This window comes from Eptatretus burgeri, chromosome 4 (genome assembly GCF_056783735.1).
Source record: "Eptatretus burgeri isolate ZD-2024b chromosome 4, Ebu_testis_v1, whole genome shotgun sequence".
In the NCBI taxonomy this organism is placed as follows: domain Eukaryota; kingdom Metazoa; phylum Chordata; class Myxini; order Myxiniformes; family Myxinidae; genus Eptatretus; species Eptatretus burgeri.
Genome location: NC_140964.1, coordinates 6799299 through 6826228, shown reverse-complemented (window position 1 = coordinate 6826228; position 26930 = coordinate 6799299). Strand labels below are relative to the sequence as shown.

Below are 26930 nucleotides of genomic sequence, written 5' to 3'. Positions count from 1 at the left end.
GTCCAAATGTAAAGTGATGGGCAAAGTTAGTTGCACCAAATGGCAGAGAAAGGGCGAAAAGATCGAGTTGTTAGATTGGTTGCCTCGAGGTGAAAAGGCAGCATCTGGACAGGCCGCCATTACGAGATCAATGATTGTAGGTATTGTTCTCTTCCTCATTCCCAAACCTTCATTTTCCAACTCCGTATTTGAGCCTCATTTCCAAACCCTCACTTTCCGAGACCCAGACTCGAACCCCTGTTCTCGAACACCCATTCTCAAACAGGTCAGGTCAGGTCAGGTATAGGAGCATGTGCCGGAGCAGCGTGTTGCTGAGTCCATTTTCCGTCGGTACACTAGGGGCCTCCGTCTGGCCATCCCCCTAGTAGATGCCTGGCCCATCTCCATCTCCTTGAGACGTTCATCAACCTGCTGCAACCATGAGGCACGTGGTCGGCCCACTGGCTTCCTCCACTCATGAGGGTCCCTCGCTGAGAGAATAGTATGAGCAGGATCAGCGTCAGGAAAATGAGCCACATGTCCATCCAGCCACAGCTGACACTCACAGACTATGCAGGAAGCAAATCTCATTTGAGTCTTTCTCAGCAACTGCTCGTTGGACACAAAGCCTGACCAGCGATAGCCACAGATTCTCTGAAGACACCTGGCACCAAAGGAATTAAGTCCCTGGTCAGGTCAAGTCTCAGATCCATAGAGCAAGACTGGAAGCACCAAGGACTTGAAGACCCAGACCTTCGTCCTCCTGCACAGGTGCTGACAGTGACACATCCCATTATCCAGTGAATGCATGACTCCCCAAACCCGACTAAGACATCGAATGACCTCTGACTCACAGCAAGTAGAGACATGATTATCACTGCCAAGGTGAGTGAATCTCTTTGTGACCTCAAAATTCTCACCACAAACAGGTACAGACAGGATCGCAGTATCCAAGATGTCATTGAAAGCCTGGGTCTTAGTTTTGATCCAGGAAACCCATAATCCCAGCAGCTCCGACTCCTCATTCAGCACCTCGAGGGCCCCCAAAAAGAAATATCTAGAGTCTCCGCAAAGATGACTGCATCATCTGTGAAATCAAGGTCAGAGATCTTGACATTCCCAAATGATGCACCGCAGCTTGATCTCTCTGACATCCTCCCCAGAATCCAGTCCGTACAAGCACTGAAAGTGTGGGGGCCAGTACACACCCCTGACAAACTCCAGTAACAACTTAACTAGAAATAAGTCAGAGATGGTACCACCACATTTCACAGCACTCTCAGTACCAGAGTAAAGTTCATACATCAGATCGATTAGTTTTGGTGGCACCCCACAAAGACCAAGAATCCTCCAGAGAACATCCCGATTCACTGAATCGTACGCTTTGCAGAGATCAACATCGGCTGCAAGCAGCCCTTGCCAACACTCTCATCTACGTTTGGTGAGGACCTCAAGAGCAAGGACACAGCTAATCATTGACCTCTTTGGTGCAAAGTATGACTGCTCTGGACGCTAGTGCTCAAGCAGATGGTGGCGAACGCTATGAAGAATTATCCGAGCAAAGACCTTGCCCGGCACTGAGAACAGTGTCACCCCTCGGTATTTGTTGCAGACCTGGCGATCACCCTTCCCTTTCCATGGAGGGACAACAAGGCCCCTCTTCCAGGCAGTTAGGTTGATGCCTGTGTTCCAAACAGAACACAAGTGTTTGCAATGACATGAGTACAGGAATTCCACCAGCCTTGAGAAGTCCAGCATGGATGCCACAGATCCCAGGAGCTTTCCACCATTTCAACTGGTTCACCGCAGCATGTTTCCACAAATGAACGTGAATCACAGTTGATCGGAGGGTCACCAATAGGGATAGTAACACCCCTGACATCCAACTCAACAGCTCCAATATCCTTTATTCCATGTTCTTAATAACTCTCCTATCCATGAAAATAAATAGCACAAAACGATGCGCAAACATGTTAATTGCGGGTACAATTTGAACAAATTTTAACGTTGAAGTCCCTCACCCTATTTTTTCCCATTACCCCGAAGGTTATGGATTTTCAGTTCATGAGGACTTTCAGAAATGTAACTCCCGCTCACGCCAAGACCCTCCTGTATATACGTGAACACTGCACTGGGTATCGTATTCTATGAACTCTTTAGTTGATTATTGTTCTTGATCTACTTTATAGGATTGTGACTTAACTGAAAACACCATTTTGATAACAACTGAATAATTTTCCTCCGATTTTCATGACATTGAGATTTATGGTTAGATTCTAGATGGGGATACACTTTTCGGTTATTTATCCGAAATAAACTCAGAGTAGCTCCCCATGTCTGGCCGTCTGTACGTCCGTCCGTTCATTTCATGAAAACATTTTCTCCTCACTAACTATCTGGCTGATGTGGATCAAATATGGTACAATGCATCAGGACAGCAATGTCTCGTGGGGTCGTGCTCCCCATCTGGATCCACCCCCATAAATGGAGTGAAAGAGGCGTTTTGTCCCAAAGATTGGTATTTTATTCAAAAATCTTTCTCTCAGAAACTGCCAGACAGATCCAGACCAAACTCTCCACGTAGCTTCAGGACCATGCCCTCATCTTAATTTGTGCTCCTCATTGCCATAACTTCCCCAGAAAGGGGGCCATGGACCCCCTCCCCGAATCTCTCATTTTCACGAAAACATCTTCTCCACAACTACCTGAGTGATACGGACCAAATTTGGTACAATGCATCAGGACAGTATGGTCGTACGGGATTGTACTCCACATCGGGATCCACCGATTTAAAGGGAGTAAAAGGGGGTTTTTGTCCCAAATATTGGTATTTCATTCAAAAATTTTCTCAGAAACCGACAACCGGATCCAGACCAAACTGGCCGTGCGGCATCGTGACCATGCCCGAACCTTAGATTGTGCTCCCTATGGTCATATCTCCCAGGAAAGCGGCCATGGTCTCCGACCCCTAATCCCACATATTCACTAAAATACACTGTAACAGATCCGCATTTCGAATTTCACCATGAGGGGAAGTGCTCCAGTTCCTTCCGAACACCCGGTCCTGAGGCCACCGAGCATAGATAACTCGGTATGCCGGCGGGTTGATAAGCAACCATGAACGCCGATTGGTACTGCCAATCCGGCAGGGTTACACTACTTCATGTGATACCTTCCGTGTGGATGGCCACACGAAGGCGTACTCTAATTGACTCACTGGATCAGGTGCAGCCGAGCAGAGCTGCGAATATGCACCGGCTAATCAGAGCAAATTACATGGGGCAGAACTTCCCAGCGAAACTTCGTGTGGACATTGCTGGAGCAATAGGGAAAAGATGCTACGAGCTGGATACCATTTAAAACAAACAATTTATTATAATAAATGAAGCAAAAGGGCATGCACATATTTACAAAGGACACTGCAGAACTACACCGATATAAAGAACCTCCACAATATTAACTTACAATAAGACCGGCGCCATCAGAAACATACCCCGAGGAAAGTTAGAGAGAAAATAAAGATGAGAACGGATGAGGTGTTTACGACCTCTATTGTACCTGGCGTGGCCGATGGACCAACGCTTCTCAGTTGCTTTGGAGGGGGAGGAGGAGGAAACCTGAGGATGTCTTGGTGTGTGGTCAGAGGAGGTGCAAAATGAGGGGTGCAATGAGGTGCAGTGAAATGCAGATGAAGTGCAGAGCAGAAAAATGGAAAGATGTGCATGTCTGTGGAGTCGCTCTGAATAGAATGTTTGGCGGGACTTGCCCTCGCCAATTGCTCTTTTGCAACCAAAGCAGACGAGATGGAAAATAAAGAAGAAGAATGGGTGCGAAGATAGCCTAATGATGATGTGTAAGGAAGTCTGTGAGTGTAACTTTTAATAGTCTGATAACTGTGATCAGTCTGGTGCTTGGTTTAAAAGGAACGCAGCAAGAGGGGAAGGGACAGGCGATAAACATGTTCCCCAACAGACACATTTTCTGTTTAACCACCGCATAAATAAATATATTCGATATAAAACTGGGTTCTATATAAAACCACATGGGAGCATTGAAAAACCCATGCAACTTGGCAAATTCAAAACCATACCATCAGTCCTCAACAGTCCCCTTAACAGAGAGGGAGGGGTGGAGGAGTAGGGGGAGAGAGGGATAGGGGTGGGAGAGAGAGGGGTGGGAGAGAGAGGGAGAGGGATGGGGAGGGAGAGGAGAGGGGTGAGAGGGAGAGGGCTGAGAGAGTGGGAGAGAGGGAGAGGGGTGGGAGAGAGAGAGGGTGAGGGAGAGGTGGGGGAGAGGGAGAGGGTGAGAGAGAGGGTGAGGGAGAGGGATGAGAGAGAGGAAGAGAGAGCGAGAGAGAGGGGGAGAGGTGAGAGAGGTGGAAGGGTGAGAGAGAGGGGGAGGGGATATGGTTGGGAGGGAGAGGGGAAGTGGCGAGAGAGGGGAAGGGGTGAAAGAGAGGGAGGGGAGAGGATGGGAGAGAGAGGGAGAGTGTTGGGATAGACAGAGAGGCGTGAGGGAGGAAGACAGAGAAAGGTAGGGGTGAGAGAGGGGAGGGGAGAGAGGGGGGAGGGGAGAAGAGGAGGGATTCTGGCAGATGTGCTGCCCAGTTTAATGGCACACACATTGATGAATTGCCCTGTCTATGATACACTGGGATGACAGTTTGTTTATAGCTGGGTCATGATTTGAACCCAGTCTAGACAGTTTATAGCTTAGAGCGAACATGTGTACCTTTTGGCTATCCTGCAATGATGTTGATGAAACATTTCATTTTTGGCTCACTTGAATTGTAGTTCCAGGAAGCTACGGGATGGCACATCATCCATCCGTTAGTCCATCAGTCCATCCATCCGTCCACAAACATTTGCAACTTCTTCTCTGAAACCACACAAACATTTTCAAAGAAACCTCCCCACAATCTATATCACCCGGTATGTTCCGAAATTTGTAAATGCCATAAAAAAAAATCAGTCCTTCAGGAGGTTCATTGCTGAAGTCGATTGATATATAGTATTCAGTGACAGTACGAATATTGTAGAGGGCTCACTAAGTGGCTGAAGCATTCCATAGAAACAGTTGATGAGGATCGGCTGGCTTGGCAAGCGATTAGCGATCGCAGTACTGTCATATTAAACACACCTCCTGGAGACGCCCAAAATATCAAATATGTCCAAATTAGATAAATGAACTCTTTCTTTTTTTTTGGAGTTAGAACTTCTGCGAAGTTCAATTCTGGAGCTTAAATTTTGTAATTTGACTTCGTTTAAGAGATTCTCAAGGTTATCACATGGGCTAAAAATGAAATAAGACCACTTACACTGGTGTCTCCATGTGTTTATAACCATTCAATGTATCCAGCGATTCATACCTTTGATTAACAGGAATTCAACAAATATATTTTGCGTTGAAACTCGGAGAAACGTATAACCTTTGTAAAGCAAACCCGGTAACCAAATTCTTCAGAAACAGTCGCGAGGACAAAGGAAAACCTGATAAATACTCCATAGGATACGGAATGAAACTTTGCCACCATGGTGCCTGTAACAGACATTGAATGCCCACACTCATGAAGAGTCCATACAGATCCAAATCTACCCATACGTACCATGTCTTTGTGTGCTGTATACATCTACCTTGCAGTAACCTTCGACTGCACATCCCGATCGGGACACGAACTGTACCGCTATCAACTGTAGGGTGCTCGTAAAGTGGCTTAAGCACTCAAGCAAGCACTGCAACTGAACGCCTGGCTTGGCAAGGGATTACCAATTGCCGCAATAAAACTATGCATTCGGAAATGCCCAAGCAATGTCTGAATTGGACAAAATAACACTTTTTTGTATCGGAACTGCTGCTGAGTTCAAATCTGTAGCTTAATTTTTGAAATTTGGCTTAAGGCCCGGTCACACCTTGACGTTTTAGCCAACGTATGCCGATTTTTGAATTTTTTTTCTAAAACGCTGGCACACGTTGAATACGTTATGGGTAAGTTTTGATAACATTGAGAGCACGCTGAAAAACACTGCAATACGTCGTAGTACGTTGGCTTTAAACGTTGTACTTTTTGGTTGTCCTCAAATTTTTTCATGCTTGAAATTTCACGACGTATGCCGGCGTATGACTCACACGTTCCGCTACGCTGGCCACAAGTTGTATACACATGTTGTATACACGTCAACACATGCTACTTGTAAGTTAATCATAAGTTGAGACACGCCGAGGTAATGTTTAGCGTACCCGAAACTTATTTCTAACCTATGATTAACGTGTTGTTGGCACGTTACGCGATCGTTGCCACACATCGACAGACGTTACTTTTAAGTTACTCATAGGCTGAAAGACGTCGGTATAATGGATCGTCCTTGCGTCAGCGTCCACGGCCACGGCCAGGACACTTATTTGCAGCATTCTTCAAACTTTTCTTCGGCATGACGAGGATGTTCACACTTCGATGTCTAGCTTGGCTATGATTCCAATTGTCCATCGGCAGCGTCTATTTAAAATAGTCGAGTTTGAGCGTTTTAACACGTTCAGAAGAAACGCTTCAAATTTCCAAACCCCAGCGTCAAAAAACAAAGGCGAGTGACAGCAATTTAAATCGTTCATTGTAAACAATGAAAATAGCTGAGTGGTACCGTTTAAAAGTCGTTGAGTGTAAAAAAAAATCGAATTGTTGAGTGCAAGCGTCTACTTTCAATAGTGGGGATGCAGCCATTTAAATCGTTGAGTTTATCATTTAAATCGTTAAACGCAAGGACGATCCATCATAACCCACACCCTCCCCCTCACACTCACCTACTACTGCCAACATGAACAAACTACTACTAATACTAATACTAATACTGATACTGATACTGATACTGATACTGCTGACATGGACATCGACTCAAAAAGGACTCGAAAACACTGTTGGGTTCCCCTTTTATGAGCAGCATTTTTATATACCAATTCCCAAAACCGCTGGGAACACGTCTTTATATGGCAGTTGTAAGCTAGAAACACGTTCATGTATTTTTTTTTGTCGACCGGAAGACGTCATTGGAATACGTCTACATACGTCGATGTGTGTTGGGACTACGTAAAGAATTGGTTCAAAGCACGTCAAACATAAGTTAGAAATAAGTTTCGCGTAAAAAAGACATTACCGCGACGTGTTTCGACTTATGAGTAGCTTATAAGTAGCCTTTGTGGACGTGTGTAAGCGTCTACATATCGTGTGTAAAACTTATCCCCATCGCATGCGGAACGTGTGTCATACGCCGAGTACGTCGTAAAATTTTGAACATGTTTAAAATTTCTTGACGTACTCTACTTACTACGACGTATGATAGCGTACTTTAGCGTTCTACTCACGTATACCAAACTTACCCATACCGTATTTGACGTGCCCCCAACGTTTTAGACACATTTTTCTTTGGTCGGCATACGCTGGCAAGATCGCCAAGGTGTGACCGCGATGTTGACACTTCCATTTCTACGGCAGTTATGATTCGAATCGTTGTGCGTCAGCCTTTTAATAGGCTACGTCACGACATCGTCGGCGATGCGTGCAACGCGCTATGCCTAAGTTAGACTATCGTTGGGCATCGGTTGTGTCGGCCGACAACAGGTTCAGCATTCGTTGGTATAAGTTATCGATAACACAACGAAACGTTCTGTGTCCGTTACCAATGCGTTATACATAAGACCAAGTCGCTATGAATACGTCCGAATCTTTAAAAAAAAAACATCAAAAGTTCAAAGTAAGCCAGCGTTTTACATACATTTTAATACGTTGCCATCGCTGGCTAAAACGTCAAGGTGTGACCGGGCCTTTAGTTTAAGAGATTCTCGAGGTTATCACATGGGCGGAAATGAAATAAGGCCACGAACGCTGGCATCTCCGGGCGTTTACAAGCATTGCAATGTATCCAGTGATTCGTAGCTATGATTAGCAGGAATTCAATGATATGAGTGAGGAAAGTAGAAAAAAACTTTATCGTGAAGAAATTGTTGTGGCCTGTTCCAAGTCATGGCATGGTTGACCAGGCCAAAAAAAAAAGGCGAATTAAGACCCCAGCGAGGTAACTGAGGATGCATCTTGAGGGAGAGCGAGGTGGCCAATGATGTGCTTAATAAAGGATATAATTAAATATTGCTGTTAATTATCTTCAAAATGGGTGTTTTATTTAACCCAAACACCCAATTTTCACTCTTGCACTTGCTTGGAGTTCCCTTACGATGCATGCAAAGTTTCAGGCTGCTTGGTTTCCTGGTTTTGGAGATATGGAGGAGACATACACACACACACACACACACACACACACACACACACACACACACACACACACACACTGACAGACTGACTAATGCACTGACATTTGTTATTATAGATAAAAACATAGAACTAGAATGGCATTTGGGAGAGCTCATACCATGCCAGGCTTAACAATTCACGTTTTGTATCCTAATTATAGGCCAGATCTGGATCCAGACCTTAACCAAAGTTGATTTGACTTGTTTTTGCCACAAACCCAACTCATTCGCCAAGTTTCGTCCAAATCTGTCCACAACTTTTTGAGATATCGTGCTATGTATCGTTTTTGGCACTATCTCTCAATGGTGAAGAATCACTCTAAAAATTATTGTATCTGGATCCGGATCTTCACCAAAATCTAATTAATTTGTCCTCGTCACACACCCAACTGGTCTATCAAGTTTCTTCCGAATCCGTCCATAACTGTCTGAGCTATCCTGCTCACAGACAAACAAAGAAACAAACGGGATGAAAACATAACCTTTTGGGTGGTGGAGGTAAATATTAGTTGCATTACTTATTTGTACTGTATATGTGTTGTTTAAATTACGAACACATCATTATTGGCATATATCCGCCCCACAACATGATTAACGATAGCTGTTGTGGCCCTCCGACTTGGAGAGGTTCCCGGCACCTTGCCTTCGACCCTGAAAATACAAAACAAAATTATATTTGTGATCGAATTTGAATTGGATTATATTTTTCCACAAATAAACAGTAATGTCTTACAAATTCTGATATTTCATCTGAAGGATCAGAGAGTGGTTTTGTAATATGATAAATCACATTATCCTTCTTTCGGAGGAGGGGGTGATGATAAATTTATTGGGGATTAATTACAGACCTGGATACCAAAAAGGATACAAACATGCTTATGGATCTGGTTAATCTGAAGAGATGAAGTTTTGGAGAAAAATATCTTTTTTTTTCAGTAACAAGTATCAAAGTGTAACAGATGTGAGGATTGAAGAATTGTTTGAAAGCATGGATTTTGTTAAAGACTGAATTATAAAATATGAAGAATTACAAGGAAATCTTTCCTGTATGTGTATCTTTTAAGATTTTGTAGTGTAATATGAGAAATCACATATTCATTGTTTAGAAATGGAAAGAGTATTGATTTCATGATTTCCTATAAATAAAATAAAATGAAAAATTTTGGAAGCAAAAACAAAACTGAGAGTAAAATAATTAATACAGTACAGTATGCATTGTAATGAAAATACGAAACCTACAAGAAATTGTGAGGCATGTTCAAATATAGAACAGGTGGTGACATTCAAGTTGACATGTGTAGATATCCAGGTTCATACGTGTCGATGTCCTGGTTCACACGTGTCGACGTCCAGCTTCACACGTGTCGACGTCCACGTTCACACGTGTCGACGTCCACGTTCACACGTGTCGACGTCCACGTTCACACGTGTCGACGTCCACGTTCACACGTGTCGACGTCCACGTTCACACGTGTCGACGTCCACGTTCACACGTGTCGACGTCCACGTTCACACGTGTCGACGTCCACGTTCACACGTGTCGACGTCCACGTTCACACGTGTCGACGTCCAGGTTCACACGTGTCGACGTCCAGGTTCACACGTGTCGACGTCCAGGTAAATTACACGTATCGACGTCCAGGTTCACATGTGTCGACGTCCAGGTAAATTACACGTGTCGATGTCCAGGTAAATTACACGTGTTGATATCCAGGTTCACACGTGGCGATTTTAAAAGACAGAACAGGTGGTGATGTCACACTGTCACGTCTCTGCTACAAATACCACTTGTCTGTCTGTCTGTCTGTGTTGCCATTTTTGTCAGAGACGGCTGAACGGATCTTAATCAAACTTTCAAAGGTTCATCAGTGAATGTTTTAAGCAGAATTTAAAAAAAACTGAAAAAAACCCCGTTTTTCTCAGATCTGTCTGTCTTTCTGTCTGTCTGCAGCTGTCTTTTTCAATTCTCGATTCCTTTCATATCTCTTTATTGTGTTCATAATTTCCTATGCTTCTCCTTTGTATTTTTCAGGGGTAACTTGCGACCAGGAAAGGATATGTCTTATCTTCGAGGATGCCAACATGATTCGATCACCAACAACTACTGCCCTATCTTCGCTCTGGGAAACATCTATCGCCAGATTTTTAACGAGGACTCCACATTCACAGAAAAGGCATTCCACCACGGACACAGCGCTGCAGGACCGACCACATGGACATCGACATTTAACCGGGATTCTCCCACACCGGGAAAATGCTTCACTCTCGAAAGCCTTTTTCAAATTAAAACACCATCATGTTGATTGTTTGTCGGATTTTAATACTTGTAAATGACTTCATTCTCTTGCAGATGAAAACTTCCCTTATACAAAAAAGCCATTGTGCGGTTCTCATGAGAATCCCGTCATATTTGATGGAAGTCTCATCGGATCCATTGAGAACAATTTTATGTTATTTTTAGGGTGACAGCGCGATGATAATTTTTCAACTTCTGAGTTCAAGTTGTTATATTTTACTGAGATTAAAATAGAGCCTTGTAATAGGATCCTTGTGTCTGCAACATATATCGTTATAATGGAGTGCTTTGGTCTATAGAATAGATCATTGTAATGGAGTCTGTAGAATAGATCATTGTAATGGAGTCCGTAGAGTATATCATTGTAATGGAGTCTGTAGAATAGATCATTGTAATGGAGTCTGTAGAATAGATCATTGTAATGGAGTCTGTAGAATATATCATTGTAATGGAGTCTGTAGAGTAGATCATTGTAATGGAGTCTGTAGAGTAGATTATTGTAATGGAGTCTGTAGAGTAGATCATTGTAATGGAGTCTGTAGAGTAGATTATTGTAATGGAGTCTGTAGAATAGATCATTGTAATGGAGTCTGTAGAATATATCATTGTAATGGAGTCTGTAGAGTAGATCATTGTAATGGAGTCTGTAGAGTAGATTATTGTAATGGAGTCTGTAGAGTAGATCATTGTAATGGAGTCTGTAGAGTAGATTATTGTAATGGAGTCTGTAGAGTAGATTATTGTAATGGAGTCTATAGAATAGATCATTGTAATGGAGTCTGTAGAGTAGATCATTGTAATGGAGTCTGTAGAGTAGATTATTGTAATGGAGTCTGTAGAGTAGATCATTGTAATGGAGTCTGTAGAGTAGATTATTGTAATGGAGTCTGTAGAGTAGATTATTGTAATGGAGTTTATAGAATAGATCATTGTAATGGAGTCTATAGAGTAGATCATTGTAATGGAGTCTGTAGAGTAGATCATTGTAATGGAGTCTGTAGAGTAGATCATTGTAATGGAGTCTGTAGAGTATATCATTGTAATGGAGTCTATAGAATAGATCATTGTAATGGAGTCCGTAGAGTATATCATTGTAATGGAGTCTGTAGAGTAGATCATTGTAATGGAGTCTGTAGAGTAGATCATTGTAATGGAGTCCGTAGAGTATATCATTGTAATGGAGTCTGTAGAGTAGATCATTGTAATGGAGTCTGTAGAGTAGATTATTGTAATGGAGTCTGTAGAGTAGATTATTGTAATGGAGTCCGTAGAGTAGATCATTGTAATGGAGTCCGTAGAGTAGATCATTGTAATGGAGTCTGTAGAATAGATTATTGTAATGGAGTCCGTAGAGTAGATTATTGTAATGGAGTCCGTAGAGTATATCATTGTAATGGAGTCTGTAGAATAGATCATTGTAATGGAGTCTATAGAATAGATCATTGTAATGGAGTCTGTAGAGTAGATCATTGTAATGGAGTCCGTAGAGTAGATTATTGTAATGGAGTCTGTAGAGTAGATTATTGTAATGGAGTTTATAGAATAGATCATTGTAATGGAGTCTGTAGAGTAGATCATTGTAATGGAGTCTGTAGAGTATATCATTGTAATGGAGTCTGTAGAGTAGATTATTGTAATGGAGTTTATAGAATAGATCATTGTAATGGAGTCTGTAGAGTAGATCATTGTAATGGAGTCCGTAGAGTAGATCATTGTAATGGAGTCTGTAGAGTAGATTATTGTAATGGAGTCTGTAGAGTAGATTATTGTAATGGAGTCTGTAGAGTATATCATTGTAATGGAGTCTGTAGAGTAGATTATTGTAATGGAGTTTATAGAATAGATCATTGTAATGGAGTCTGTAGAGTAGATCATTGTAATGGAGTCTGTAGAGTAGATCATTGTAATGGAGTCTGTAGAGTAGATCATTGTAATGGAGTCTATAGAATAGATCATTGTAATGGAGTCTGTAGAGTAGATCATTGTAATGGAGTCCGTAGAGTAGATCATTGTAATGGAGTCTGTAGAGTAAATTATTGTAATGGAGTCTATAGAATAGATCATTGTAATGGAGTCCGTAGAGTCGATCATTGTAATGAAGTCCGTAGAGTAGATCATTGTAATGGAGTCTGTAGAGTAGATCATTGTAATGGAGTCTGTAGAATAGATCATTGTAATGGAGTCTGTAGAGTAGATCATTGTAATGGAGTCCGTAGAGTAGATCATTGTAATGGAGTCTGTAGAGTAAATTATTGTAATGGAGTCTATAGAATAGATCATTGTAATGGAGTCCGTAGAGTAGATCATTGTAATGGAGTCTGTAGAGTAGATCATTGTAATGGAGTCCGTAGAATAGATTAATATAATGGAGTCTGTAGAGTAGATTATTGTAATGGAGTCCGTAGAATAGATTAATGTAATGGAGTCCGTAGAATAGATTAATGTAATGGAGTCCGTAGAATAGATTAATGTAATGGAGTCCGTGGAGTAGATTATTGTAATGGAGTCCGTAGAGTAGATTAATGTAATGGAGTCCGTAGAATAGATTAATGCAATGGAGTCCGTGGAGTAGATTATTGTAATGGAGTCCGTAGAGTATATCATTGTAATGGAGTCTGTAGAATAGATCATTGTAATGGAGTCCGTAGAGTATATCATTGTAATGGAGTCTGTAGAGTAGATTATTGTAATGGAGTTTATAGAATAGATCATTGTAATGGAGTCCGTAGAGTATATCATTGTAATGGAGTCTGTAGAGTAGATCATTGTAATGGAGTCTGTAGAGTAGATCATTGTAATGGAGTCCGTAGAGTAGATCATTGTAATGGAGTCTGTAGAGTAGATCATTGTAATGGAGTCTGTAGAGTAGATTATTGTAATGGAGTTTATAGAATAGATCATTGTAATGGAGTCTGTAGAGTAGATCATTGTAATGGAGTCTGTAGAGTATATCATTGTAATGGAGTCTGTAGAGTAGATCATTGTAATGGAGTCCGTAGAGTAGATCATTGTAATGGAGTCTGTAGAGTAAATTATTGTAATGGAGTCTATAGAATAGATCATTGTAATGGAGTCCGTAGAGTCGATCATTGTAATGAAGTCCGTAGAGTAGATCATTGTAATGGAGTCTGTAGAGTAGATCATTGTAATGGAGTCTATAGAATAGATCATTGTAATGGAGTCTGTAGAGTAGATCATTGTAATGGAGTCCGTAGAGTAGATCATTGTAATGGAGTCTGTAGAGTAGATCATTGTAATGGAGTCTGTAGAGTAGATTATTGTAATGGAGTCTATAGAATAGATCATTGTAATGGAGTCTGTAGAGTAGATTATTGTAATGGAGTCTGTAGAGTAGATTATTGTAATGGAGTCTGTAGAGTATATCATTGTAATGGAGTCTGTAGAGTAGATTATTGTAATGGAGTTTATAGAATAGATCATTGTAATGGAGTCTGTAGAGTAGATCATTGTAATGGAGTCTGTAGAGTAGATCATTGTAATGGAGTCTGTAGAGTAGATTATTGTAATGGAGTCTGTAGAGTAGATTATTGTAATGGAGTCTATAGAATAGATCATTGTAATGGAGTCCGTAGAGTATATCATTGTAATGGAGTCTGTAGAGTAGATCATTGTAATGGAGTCTGTAGAGTAGATCATTGTAATGGAGTCCGTAGAGTAGATCATTGTAATGGAGTCTGTAGAGTAGATCATTGTAATGGAGTCTGTAGAGTAGATCATTGTAATGGATCACTGAACGCAGACGAGAGTTTCGGCAGGGGCTGCTTGCAGCCTATGTTGATCTCTGTAAAGCGTTCGATTCAGTGAATCGGGATGTCCTCTGGAGGATTCTTGGTCTTCGTGGGGTGCCACCGAAACTGATCGATCTGATGTCTGAACTCTACTCTGGTACTGAGAGTGCTGTGAAGTGTGGTGGTACCGCCTCTGACTTATTTCCAGTTGTTACTGGAGTTCGTCAGGGATGTGTACTTGCCCCCACACTTTTCAGCACTTGTATGGACTGGATTTTTGGGAGGATGTCGGAGAGATCAAGTTGCGGTGCATCGTTTGGCAATGTCAAGATCTCGGACCTTGATTTTGCAGATGATGCAGTCATCTTATGCGGAGACTTTAGACATCCTCTTGGGGGCCCTCGAGGTGCTGAATGAGGAGTCGGAGCCGTTGGGATTACGGATTTCTTGGGTCAAAACAAAGATCCAGGCTTTCGGTGACATCTTGGATGCTGCTGTCCTGTCTGTGTCTGTTTGTGGTGAGGATGTTGAGGTCGTGGATAGATTCACTTACCTTGGCAGTGATATTCATGTCTCCGCAGGTTGTGAGCCGGAGGTCAATAGACGTCTGGGTCGGGCCTGGGGAGTCATGGATTCACTGGATCATGGGGTGTGGCGCTGCCGGTACCTGTGCGGGAGGACGAAAGTCCGAGTCTTCAGGTCCTTGGTACTTCCAGTCTTGCTCTATGGGTGCGAGACTTGGACTTTGACCAAGGATCTGAGACGGAGACTTAATTCCTTTGGTACCAGGTCTCTTCGGAGAATCCTTGGCTATCGCTGGTCGGATTTTGTGTCCAACGAGCGGTTGCTGAGAGAGACTCGGATGAGATTTGTTACCTGCATAGTCCGTGAGCGTCAGCTGCGGCTGTATGGACATGTGGCTCGTTTTCCTGACGCTGATCCTGCTCACCAGATTCTCTCAGCGAGGGAGTCTCATGAGTGGAGGAGGCCAGTGGGCCGACCACGTGCCTCATGGTTGCAGCAGGTTGACCATCATCTCAAGGAGATGGGGATGGGCCTGGCATCTGCCTGGGGGATGGCCAGACGGAGGCCCCTGGAGTACCGGCGGAAAGTGGACGCAGCGACGCGCTGTTCTGGCACATGCTCCCATACCTGACCTGACCTGAGTCTGTAGAGTAGATCATTGTAATGGAGTCCGTAGAGTAGATCATTGTAATGGAGTCTGTAGAGTAGATCATTGTAATGGAGTCTGTAGAGTAGATTATTGTAATGGAGTCTATAGAATAGATCATTGTAATGGAGTCTGTAGAGTAGATTATTGTAATGGAGTCTGTAGAGTATATCATTGTAATGGAGTCTGTAGAGTAGATTATTGTAATGGAGTTTATAGAATAGATCATTGTAATGGAGTCTGTAGAGTAGATCATTGTAATGGAGTCTGTAGAGTAGATCATTGTAATGGAGTCCGTAGAGTAGATCATTGTAATGGAGTCTGTAGAGTAGATCATTGTAATGGAGTCTGTAGAGTAGATTATTGTAATGGAGTCTGTAGAGTAGATTATTGTAATGGAGTCTATAGAATAGATCATTGTAATGGAGTCTGTAGAGTAGATTATTGTAATGGAGTCTGTAGAGTATATCATTGTAATGGAGTCTGTAGAGTAGATTATTGTAATGGAGTTTATAGAATAGATCATTGTAATGGAGTCTGTAGAGTAGATCATTGTAATGGAGTCTGTAGAGTAGATCATTGTAATGGAGTCTGTAGAGTAGATTATTGTAATGGAGTCTGTAGAGTAGATTATTGTAATGGAGTCTATAGAATAGATCATTGTAATGGAGTCCGTAGAGTATATCATTGTAATGGAGTCTGTAGAGTAGATCATTGTAATGGAGTCTGTAGAGTAGATCATTGTAATGGAGTCCGTAGAGTATATCATTGTAATGGAGTCTGTAGAGTAGATTATTGTAATGGAGTCTGTAGAATAGATTATTGTAATGGAGTCCGTAGAGTAGATTATTGTAATGGAGTCCGTAGAGTATATCATTGTAATGGAGTCTGTAGAATAGATCATTGTAATGGAGTCTATAGAATAGATCATTGTAATGGAGTCTGTAGAGTAGATCATTGTAATGGAGTCCGTAGAGTAGATTATTGTAATGGAGTTTATAGAATAGATCATTGTAATGGAGTCTGTAGAGTAGATCATTGTAATGGAGTCTGTAGAGTATATCATTGTAATGGAGTCTGTAGAGTAGATTATGTAATGGAGTTTATAGAATAGATCATTGTAATGGAGTCTGTAGAGTAGATCATTGTAATGGAGTCCGTAGAGTAGATCATTGTAATGGAGTCTGTAGAGTAGATTATTGTAATGGAGTCTATAGAATAGATCATTGTAATGGAGTCTGTAGAGTAGATTATTGTAATGGAGTCTGTAGAGTATATCATTGTAATGGAGTCTGTAGAGTAGATTATTGTAATGGAGTTTATAGAATAGATCATTGTAATGGAGTCTGTAGAGTAGATCATTGTAATGGAGTCTGTAGAGTAGATCATTGTAATGGAGTCTATAGAATAGATCATTGTAATGGAGTCTGTAGAGTAGATCATTGTAATGGAGTCCGTAGAGTAGATCATTGTAATGGAGTCTGTAGAGTAAATTATTGTAATGGAGTCGATAGAATAGATCATTGTAATGGAGTCCGTAGAGTCGATCATTGTAATGAAGTCCGTAGAGTAGATCATTGTAATGGAGTCTGTAGAGTAAATTATTGTAATGGAGTCTATAGAATAGATCATTGTAATGGAGTCCGTAGAGTAGATCATTGTAATGGAGTCTGTAGAGTAGATCATTGTAATGGAGTCCGTAGAATAGATTAATATAATGGAGTCTGTAGAGTCGATTATTGTAATGGAGTCCGTAGAATAGATTAATGTAATGGAGTCCGTAGAATAGATTAATGTAATGGAGTCCGTGGAGTAGATTATTGTAATGGAGTCCGTAGAGTAGATTAATGTAATGGAGTCCGTAGAATAGATTAATGCAATGGAGTCCGTGGAGTAGATTATTGTAATGGAGTCCATAGAGTATATCATTGTAATGGAGTCTGTAGAATAGATCATTGTAATGGAGTCCGTAGAGTATATCATTGTAATGGAGTCTGTAGAGTAGATTATTGTAATGGAGTTTATAGAATAGATCATTGTAATGGAGTCTGTAGAGTAGATCATTGTAATGGAGTCCGTAGAGTAGATCATTGTAATGGAGTCTGTAGAGTAGATCATTGTAATGGAGTCTGTAGAGTAGATCATTGTAATGGAGTCCGTAGAGTAGATCATTGTAATGGAGTCCGTAGAGTAGATCATTGTCATGGAGTCTGTAGAGTAAATTATTGTAATGGAGTCTATAGAATAGATCATTGTAATGGAGTCCGTAGAGTCGATCATTGTAATGGAGTCCGTAGAGTAGATCATTGTAATGGAGTCTGTAGAGTAAATTATTGTAATGGAGTCTATAGAATAGATCATTGTAATGGAGTCCGTAGAGTAGATCATTGTAATGGAGTCTGTAGAGTAGATCATTGTAATGGGGTCCGTAGAATAGATTAATATAATGGAGTCTGTAGAGTAGATTATTGTAATGGAGTCCGTAGAATAGATTAATGTAATGGAGTCCGTAGAATAGATTAATGCAATGGAGTCCGTGGAGTAGATTATTGTAATGGAGTCCGTAGAGTAGATTAATGTAATGGAGTCCGTAGAGTAGATTATTGTAATGGAGTCCGTAGAATAGATTAATGTAATGGAGTCTGTAGAGTAGATCATTGTAATGGAGTCTGTGGAGTAGATCATTGTAATGGAGTCTGTCGAGTAGATTATTGTAATGGAGTCCATAAAATAGATTAATGTAATGGAGTCTGTAGAGTAGATTATTGTAATGGAGTCCGTGGAATAGATTATTGTAATGGAGTCCGTAGAGTAGATTATTGTAATGGAGTCCGTAGAGTAGATCATTGTAATGGAGTCCGTAGAATAGATTAATGTAATGGAGTCCGTAGAATAGATTAATGCAATGGAGTCGGTGGAATAGATTAATGTAATGGAGTCCGTGGAATAGATTAATGTAATGGAGTCTGTAGAGTAGATTATTGTAATGGAGTCCGTGGAATAGATTAATGTAATGGAGTCTGTAGAGTAGATTATTGTAATGGAGTCCGTGGAATAGATTAATGCAATGGAGTCCGTGGAATAGATTAATGTAATGGAGTCCGTGGAATAGATTAATGTAATGGAGTCCGTGGAATAGATTAATGTAATGGAGTCCGTGGAATAGATTAATGTAATGGAGTCTGTAGAGTAGATTATTGTAATGGAGTCCGTGGAATAGATTAATGCAATGGAGTCCGTAGAATAGATTAATGCAATGGAGTCCGTGGAGTAGATTATTGTAATGGAGTCCGTAGAGTAGATTAATGTAATGGAGTCCGTAGAGTAGATTATTGTAATGGAGTCCGTAGAATAGATTAATGTAATGGAGTCTGTAGAGTAGATCATTGTAATGGAGTCTGTGGAGTAGATCATTGTAATGGAGTCTGTAGAGTAGATTATTGTAATGGAGTCCATAAAATAGATTAATGTAATGGAGTCTGTAGAGTAGATTATTGTAATGGAGTCCGTGGAATAGATTATTGTAATGGAGTCCGTAGAGTAGATTATTGTAATGGAGTCCGTAGAGTAGATCATTGTAATGGAGTCCGTAGAATAGATTAATGTAATGGAGTCCGTAGAATAGATTAATGCAATGGAGTCCGTGGAATAGATTAATGTAATGGAGTCCGTGGAATAGATTAATGTAATGGAGTCTGTAGAGTAGATTATTGTAATGGAGTCCGTGGAATAGATTAATGTAATGGAGTCTGTAGAGTAGATTATTGTAATGGAGTCCGTGGAATAGATTAATGCAATGGAGTCCGTGGAATAGATTAATGTAATGGAGTCCGTGGAATAGATTAATGTAATGGAGTCCGTGGAATAGATTAATGTAATGGAGTCCGTGGAATAGATTAATGTAATGGAGTCTGTAGAGTAGATTATTGTAATGGAGTCCGTGGAATAGATTAATGCAATGGAGTCCGTGGAATAGATTAATGTAATGGAGTCCGTGGAATAGATTAATGTAATGGAGTCCGTAGAATAGATTAATGCAATGGAGTCCGTGGAATAGATTAATGTAATGGAGTCCGTAGAATAGATTATTGTAATGGAGTCCGTAGAGTAGATTATTGTAATGGAGTCCGTAGAGTAGATCATTGTAATGGAGTCTGTGGAGTAGATCATTGTAATGGAGTCTGTAGAGTAGATTATTGTAATGGAGTCCATAAAATAGATTAATGTAATGGAGTCTGTAGAGTAGATTATTGTAATGGAGTCCGTGGAATAGATCATTGTAATGGAGTCTGTAGAGTATATCATTGTAATGGAGTCTGTAGAGTATATCATTGTAATGGAGTCCGTAGAGTATATCATTGTAATGGAGTCCGTAGAGTATATCATTGTAATGGAGTCTGTAGAATATATCATTGTAATGGAGTCTGTAGAGTAGATCATTGTAATGGAGTCTGTAGAGTAGATTATTGTAATGGAGTCTGTAGAGTAGATCATTGTAATGGAGTCTGTAGAGTAGATCATTGTAATGGAGTCTGTAGAGTAGATTATTGTAATGGAGTCTGTAGAGTAGATCATTGTAATGGAGTCTGTAGAATATATCATTGTAATGGAGTCTGTAGAGTAGATCATTGTAATGGAGTCTGTAGAGTAGATTATTGTAATGGAGTCTGTAGAGTAGATCATTGTAATGGAGTCTGTAGAGTAGATCATTGTAATGGAGTCTGTAGAGTAGATTATTGTAATGGAGTCTGTAGAGTAGATCATTGTAATGGAGTCTGTAGAATATATCATTGTAATGGAGTCTGTAGAGTAGATCATTGTAATGGAGTCTGTAGAGTAGATTATTGTAATGGAGTCTGTAGAGTAGATTATTGTAATGGAGTCTATAGAATAGATCATTGTAATGAAGTCCGTAGAGTAGATCATTGTAATGGAGTCTGTAGAGTAGATCATTGTAATGGAGTCTGTAGAATATATCATTGTAATGGAGTCTGTAGAGTATATCATTGTAATGGAGTCTGTAGAGTAGATCATTGTAATGGAGTCTGTAGAGTATATCATTGTAATGGAGTCTATAGAATAGATCATTGTAATGGAGTCCGTAGAGTATATCATTGTAATGGAGTCTGTAGAGTAGATCATTGTAATGGAGTCTGTAGAGTATATCATTGTAATGGAGTCTGTAGAGTAGATTATTGTAATGGAGTCCGTAGAGTAGATCATTGTAATGGAGTCTGTAGAATAGATTATTGTAATGGAGTCTGTAGAGTAGATTATTGTAATGGAGTCCGTAGAGTATATCATTGTAATGGAGTCTATAGAATAGATCATTGTAATGGAGTCCGTAGAGTATATCATTGTAATGGAGTCCGTAGAGTATATCATTGTAATGGAGTCTGTAGAATAGATCATTGTAATGGAGTCTATAGAATAGATCATTGTAATGGAGTCTGTAGAGTAGATCATTGTAATGGAGTCCGTAGAGTAGATCATTGTAATGGAGTCTGTAGAGTAGATTATTGTAATGGAGTCTGTAGAGTAGATTATTGTAATGGAGTCTGTAGAGTATATCATTGTAATGGAGTCTGTGGAGTAGATTATTGTAATGGAGTTTATAGAATAGATCATTGTAATGGAGTCCGTAGAGTAGATTATTGTAATGGAGTTTATAGAATAGATCATTGTAATGGAGTCTGTAGAGTAGATTATTGTAATGGAGTCTGTAGAGTAGATCATTGTAATGGAGTCTGTAGAATATATCATTGTAATGGAGTCTGTGGAGTATATCATTGTAATGGAGTCTGTAGAGTAGATCATTGTAATGGAGTCTGTAGAGTAGATTATTGTAATGGAGTTTATAGAATAGATCATTGTAATGGAGTCTGTAGAGTAGATTATTGTAATGGAGTCTGTAGAGTAGATCATTGTAATGGAGTCTGTAGAATATATCATTGTAATGGAGTCTGTAGAGTATATCATTGTAATGGAGTCTGTAGAGTAGATCATTGTAATGGAGTCTGTAGAGTAGATCATTGTAATGGAGTCTGTAGAGTAGATCATTGTAATGGAGTCTATAGAATAGATCATTGTAATGGAGTCTGTAGAGTAGATCATTGTAATGGAGTCCGTAGAGTAGATCATTGTAATGGAGTCTGTAGAGTAAATTATTGTAATGGAGTCTATAGAATAGATCATTGTAATGGAGTCCGTAGAGTAGATCATTGTAATGGAGTCTGTAGAGTAGATCATTGTAATGGAGTCCGTAGAATAGATTAATATAATGGAGTCTGTAGAGTAGATTATTGTAATGGAGTCCGTAGAATAGATTAATGTAATGGAGTCCGTAGAATAGATTAATGTAATGGAGTCCGTAGAATAGATTAATGTAATGGAGTCCGTGGAGTAGATTATTGTAATGGAGTCCGTAGAGTAGATTAATGTAATGGAGTCCGTAGAATAGATTAATGCAATGGAGTCCGTGGAGTAGATTATTGTAATGGAGTCCGTAGAGTATATCATTGTAATGGAGTCTGTAGAATAGATCATTGTAATGGAGTCCGTAGAGTATATCATTGTAATGGAGTCTGTAGAGTAGATTATTGTAATGGAGTTTATAGAATAGATCATTGTAATGGAGTCTGTAGAGTAGATCATTGTAATGGAGTCCGTAGAGTAGATCATTGTAATGGAGTCTGTAGAGTAGATCATTGTAATGGAGTCTGTAGAGTAGATCATTGTAATGGAGTCTGTAGAGTAGATCATTGTAATGGAGTCCGTAGAGTAGATCATTGTAATGGAGTCCGTAGAGTAGATCATTGTAATGGAGTCTGTAGAGTAAATTATTGTAATGTAGTCTATAGAATAGATCATTGTAATGGAGTCCGTAGAGTCGATCATTGTAATGGAGTCCGTAGAGTAGATCATTGTAATGGAGTCTGTAGAGTAGATCATTGTAATGGAGTCCGTAGAATAGATTAATATAATGGAGTCTGTAGAGTAGATTATTGTAATGGAGTCCGTAGAATAGATTAATGTAATGGAGTCCGTAGAATAGATTAATGCAATGGAGTCCGTGGAGTAGATTATTGTAATGGAGTCCGTAGAGTAGATTAATGTAATGGAGTCCGTAGAGTAGATTATTGTAATGGAGTCCGTAGAATAGATTAATGTAATGGAGTCTGTAGAGTAGATCATTGTAATGGAGTCTGTGGAGTAGATCATTGTAATGGAGTCTGTAGAGTAGATTATTGTAATGGAGTCCATAAAATAGATTAATGTAATGGAGTCTGTAGAGTAGATTATTGTAATGGAGTCCGTGGAATAGATTATTGTAATGGAGTCCGTAGAGTAGATTATTGTAATGGAGTCCGTAGAGTAGATCATTGTAATGGAGTCCGTAGAATAGATTAATGTAATGGAGTCCGTGGAATAGATTAATGTAATGGAGTCCGTGGAATAGATTAATGTAATGGAGTCCGTAGAGTAGATTATTGTAATGGAGTCCGTAGAGTAGATTATTGTAATGGAGTCCGTGGAATAGATTAATGTAATGGAGTCCGTGGAATAGATTAATGTAATGGAGTCCGTGGAATAGATTAATGTAATGGAGTCCGTAGAGTAGATTATTGTAATGGAGTCCGTGGAATAGATTAATGTAATGGAGTCCGTGGAATAGATTATTGTAATGGAGTCCGTGGAATAGATTAATGTAATGGAGTCCGTAGAATAGATTCTTGTAATGGAGTCCGTGGAATAGATTATTGTAATGGAGTCCGTAGAATAGATTAATGTAATGGAGTCCGTTGAATAGATTATTGCAATGGAGTCATGGAATCCATAGAATAGATCATGGTAACGGAGTCCGTCGAGTAGATTGTTGTAACGGAATCCGTGGAGCAGATCGCTGTGACGGGGCCCGTGGAGCGGATCGCTGTGACGGGGCCCGTGGAGCGGATCGCTGTGACGGGGCCCATGGAGCGGATCGCTGTGACGGGGCCCGTGGAGCGGATCGCTGTGACGGGGCCCGTGGAGCGGATCGCTGTGACGGGGCCCGTGGAGCGGATCGCTGTGACGGGGCCCGTGGAGCGGATCGCTGTGACGGGGCCCGTGGAGCGGATCGCTGTGACGGGGCCCGTGGAGCGGATCGCTGTGACGGGGTCCGTGGAGCGGATCGCTGTGACGGGGCCCGTGGAGCGGATCGCTGTGACGGAGCCCGTGGAGCGGATCGCTGTGACTGAGTCCGTGGAGCGGATCGCTGTGACGGGGTCCGTGGAGCGGATCGCTGTGACGGGGTCCGTGGAGCGGATCGCTGTGACTGGGTCCGTGGAGCGGATCGCTGTGACTGGGTCCGTGGAGCAGATCGCTGTGACGGGGTCCGTGGAGCGGATCGCTGTGACGGGGTCCGTGGAGCGGATCGCTGTGACTGAGTCCGTGGAGTAGATCGCTGTGACGGAGTCCGTGGAGTGAATCATTGTATTGCATGTGACTTAAGTGTGTGTTAATGATGGCATGAGGTTTGAGTGTGTGTTAATGATGACATGGAATACGTGTGTTGATGATGGTTTGCTGTTTAAATGTGCAAAGGATGGCATGGGGGTTTGAGTGTGTGTTAGCCCATTTCATGAGGTTAGCCCATACACCACGCAGCGGAATGTGTGTCTGTGTGTCTGTCCGGGCCGTAACGTTTTTCCCATTTGAGCTTTTGTCATCAAATTTTCAACAAAGCTTCATGATGAGAATATGGAGAAGATATATTTATAATTTTAAAATAATTTTTATTATTATTATTATTATTATTATTATTGCATTTATTTTTATTCGACCCCCTTTTGGCTTTTTTTTGCTCTTATTTATTATTATTTTTTTTGATCGGAAAAATTTGAAACTTTTCACATCTCATTCTACTCCCAATAGGGAATAGTGGATTGTAAGGATGATGTCATCAGTGGAGTGGTAAACCAGCCATAAATGCTTGAAATCAAAATCCATGTTTACCATTGGGATTCAGTTTGCTTGTCCAGGCCATAACATTTTACCAACTGAGCTTTTGTCATCAAATCTTCAACAAACTTTTATCATGAGATTGTGCAGAACACAAATTAATAAAATTACCCCCGTGCGGGAGTGACGGTCATCTCTGCGAGAAATAATACCACAAGTTCTCAATGTTCAGTTATGACCGAAGACTACTGTGCAGTTCTACTGCGCAGCTCTACTGCGCAGCTCCACTGCACAGCTCTACTGAGCAGCTCTACTGCGCAGCTCTACTGCGCAGCTCGAACTGCGCAGTTTGGTTAAAGATGACTCGGCATTTTGGCGCACGTGCACAAAATTATATTTTGAAAATAAATGCCGACGTTTACATTTCGGGTTTTGAAACTTTTGCGCTATTGGCAGAAAATGTATAAATATAATATACAAGGTCAGCTGCAATGCAATGACACCATTCACTAACTTTTACCATGCCCAGTAGAGAATATATAGCCTCCTGAAGGTAGGGCAGTTTTTGCCAACTTTGAAGTCACGTGACGCGAAAACGAAAGCGAAATTCGAAAATCCGGCCTGACCAAATTTATATATTGCCCCATAGATTCATATGCCACAATCAAATTCAAGATTGCCTGAGAAATGTAGGAGGAGATAGATTTTGAAAATCGTCATTTTCACATTTTTTGCCAACTTTGAAGTCACGTGACACCAAAGCGAATATCGAAAATCCGGCCCAACCAAATTTCGATATTGTCCCATAGATTCATATGCCACAATCAAATTCAAGATTCCTTGAGAAATGGCGGAGGAGATAGATTTTGAAAATCGTCATTTTCGCATGAAAATCGTCATTTTCGCATTTTTTGCCAACTTTGAAGTCACGTGACACGAAAACGAAAGCGAATATTGAAAATCCGGCCTGATCAAAATTTAGATATTGTCCCATAGATTCATATGCCACAATCAAATTCAAGATCGCTTGAGAAATGGCGGAGGAGATAGAATTTGAAAATCGTCATTTTCGCAACTTCAAAGGCCTCGTGACCTTGACCTTGACCTTCGGTGACCTTGAAAGTCATACCATTGTATACGTCTCATCGACCTCTATCAGGATCACTAATGATCAGATCTTCAGCTTCAACTTCATTGTGAACGGACGGACGGACGGATCGAAGGACATCGACACCCATATTATTAGGTCATGCTCGAAGAGATGACCTAAAAAGGTACACTTTTAATATATATATATATATATATATATATATATATATATATATATACATATATATATATATATATATATATATATATATATATATATATATATATATATATATAACTGTTATTATCAAGTTCAAGTACTATTAGTATTTATTCAAGTGTTATTTATTCAAGTGTTATTATCAAGTTCAAGTAAGTATTATCAAGTTTAGTTCAAGTACAAAGCTGATGCGGACCGGCTTTGCATTTTGAAATGCTTTATAGTTACCTTCGCTCGAGGAAAGGGTATTGCATTTGGGTTCGTTTGTCTGTTTGTTACTTGGTGAAAATTATTTTTCACCAAGTACTCTCGGACTCCACTATACACGGGGGATACTTTCCTGGAATATGCCACGAATAGCGAATCCGCGAATAGTGGGGTATTGTTTCAATAGAAAAAGGGGAGATATGTTCCTGGTGGTTAGTGACCCACAAAAAATACCGCAAATGGCAAAACAGCGAATGTTGACACTGCAAGTTGTTTCAATAGGAAAAAGGGGGATAGGTTTCCAGTGGTTCCTGATTCATGAAAAATGCAGTGAATGGCGAAGCTGCAAAAGTCACGCATTGTTTCATTGGAAAAAGGGGGATAGGTTCCCGGCACTTCCTGGTTCATTGGGGAAACTTTTTAAAGTTTAAAGTGTTTTTGACTGCGAATGCACGTGATTAGTTTCATAAAAAATGCTTACAAATTAATTTTTAAAAAGATAACACCAGGTGCCGTTTCCAATATTGATTGAAGAAATGTGATTAACAGTTTATTAAAAGTGATTTACCAAACGTGGCGTAAAAGTGAAAAAACCAAAAACCAGAGGATCCTCGAGTCGTTCACCGAAGGGGATGCAGGATGGGCAGGCGAGGGTGCTGGTGCTCCTGGGGTGGATGGACCAAGCCGGACAAACTCTGTGATTGAGAGCTGCCTGGCAGATTGCTGCAGGTTTCGATGTAGCTCCTTGTATGGGCACATCACGTCATCCAACCCCCTCGTGAACTTGAGGTAACGCTCGATGACCAGATTGTCTTCTAACAGCCTCTCGGTAATGGAGCGCATGTCCAGCAGTATCTCACCCAAGAACTTGACCATTAGTTTGGACCTCGACACCTCTCCTCTTCCTCACTGCCCGCGTCCTCCACCTCCTCCTCCTCCCCCTCCTCCTCAGAAACCTTGATAATGGCTCCCAACTCCTCCTCG

At 40.7% G+C, this 26930-nt stretch overlaps 1 protein-coding gene across 2 annotated transcripts in view; it reads left to right on the top strand.

The window, feature by feature from the left end:
- Positions 1-26930, top strand: part of LOC147027405 (P2X purinoceptor 4-like) — a 224724-nt gene that overhangs the window by 152280 nt on the left and 45514 nt on the right. For both annotated transcript variants that reach the window (XM_085876771.1, XM_085876772.1), the window contains one exon: positions 10307-10448. In XM_085876771.1, coding sequence (XP_085732897.1) covers positions 10307-10448 — 142 coding nt within the window. The remainder of the gene's footprint in view (positions 1-10306; positions 10449-26930) is intronic.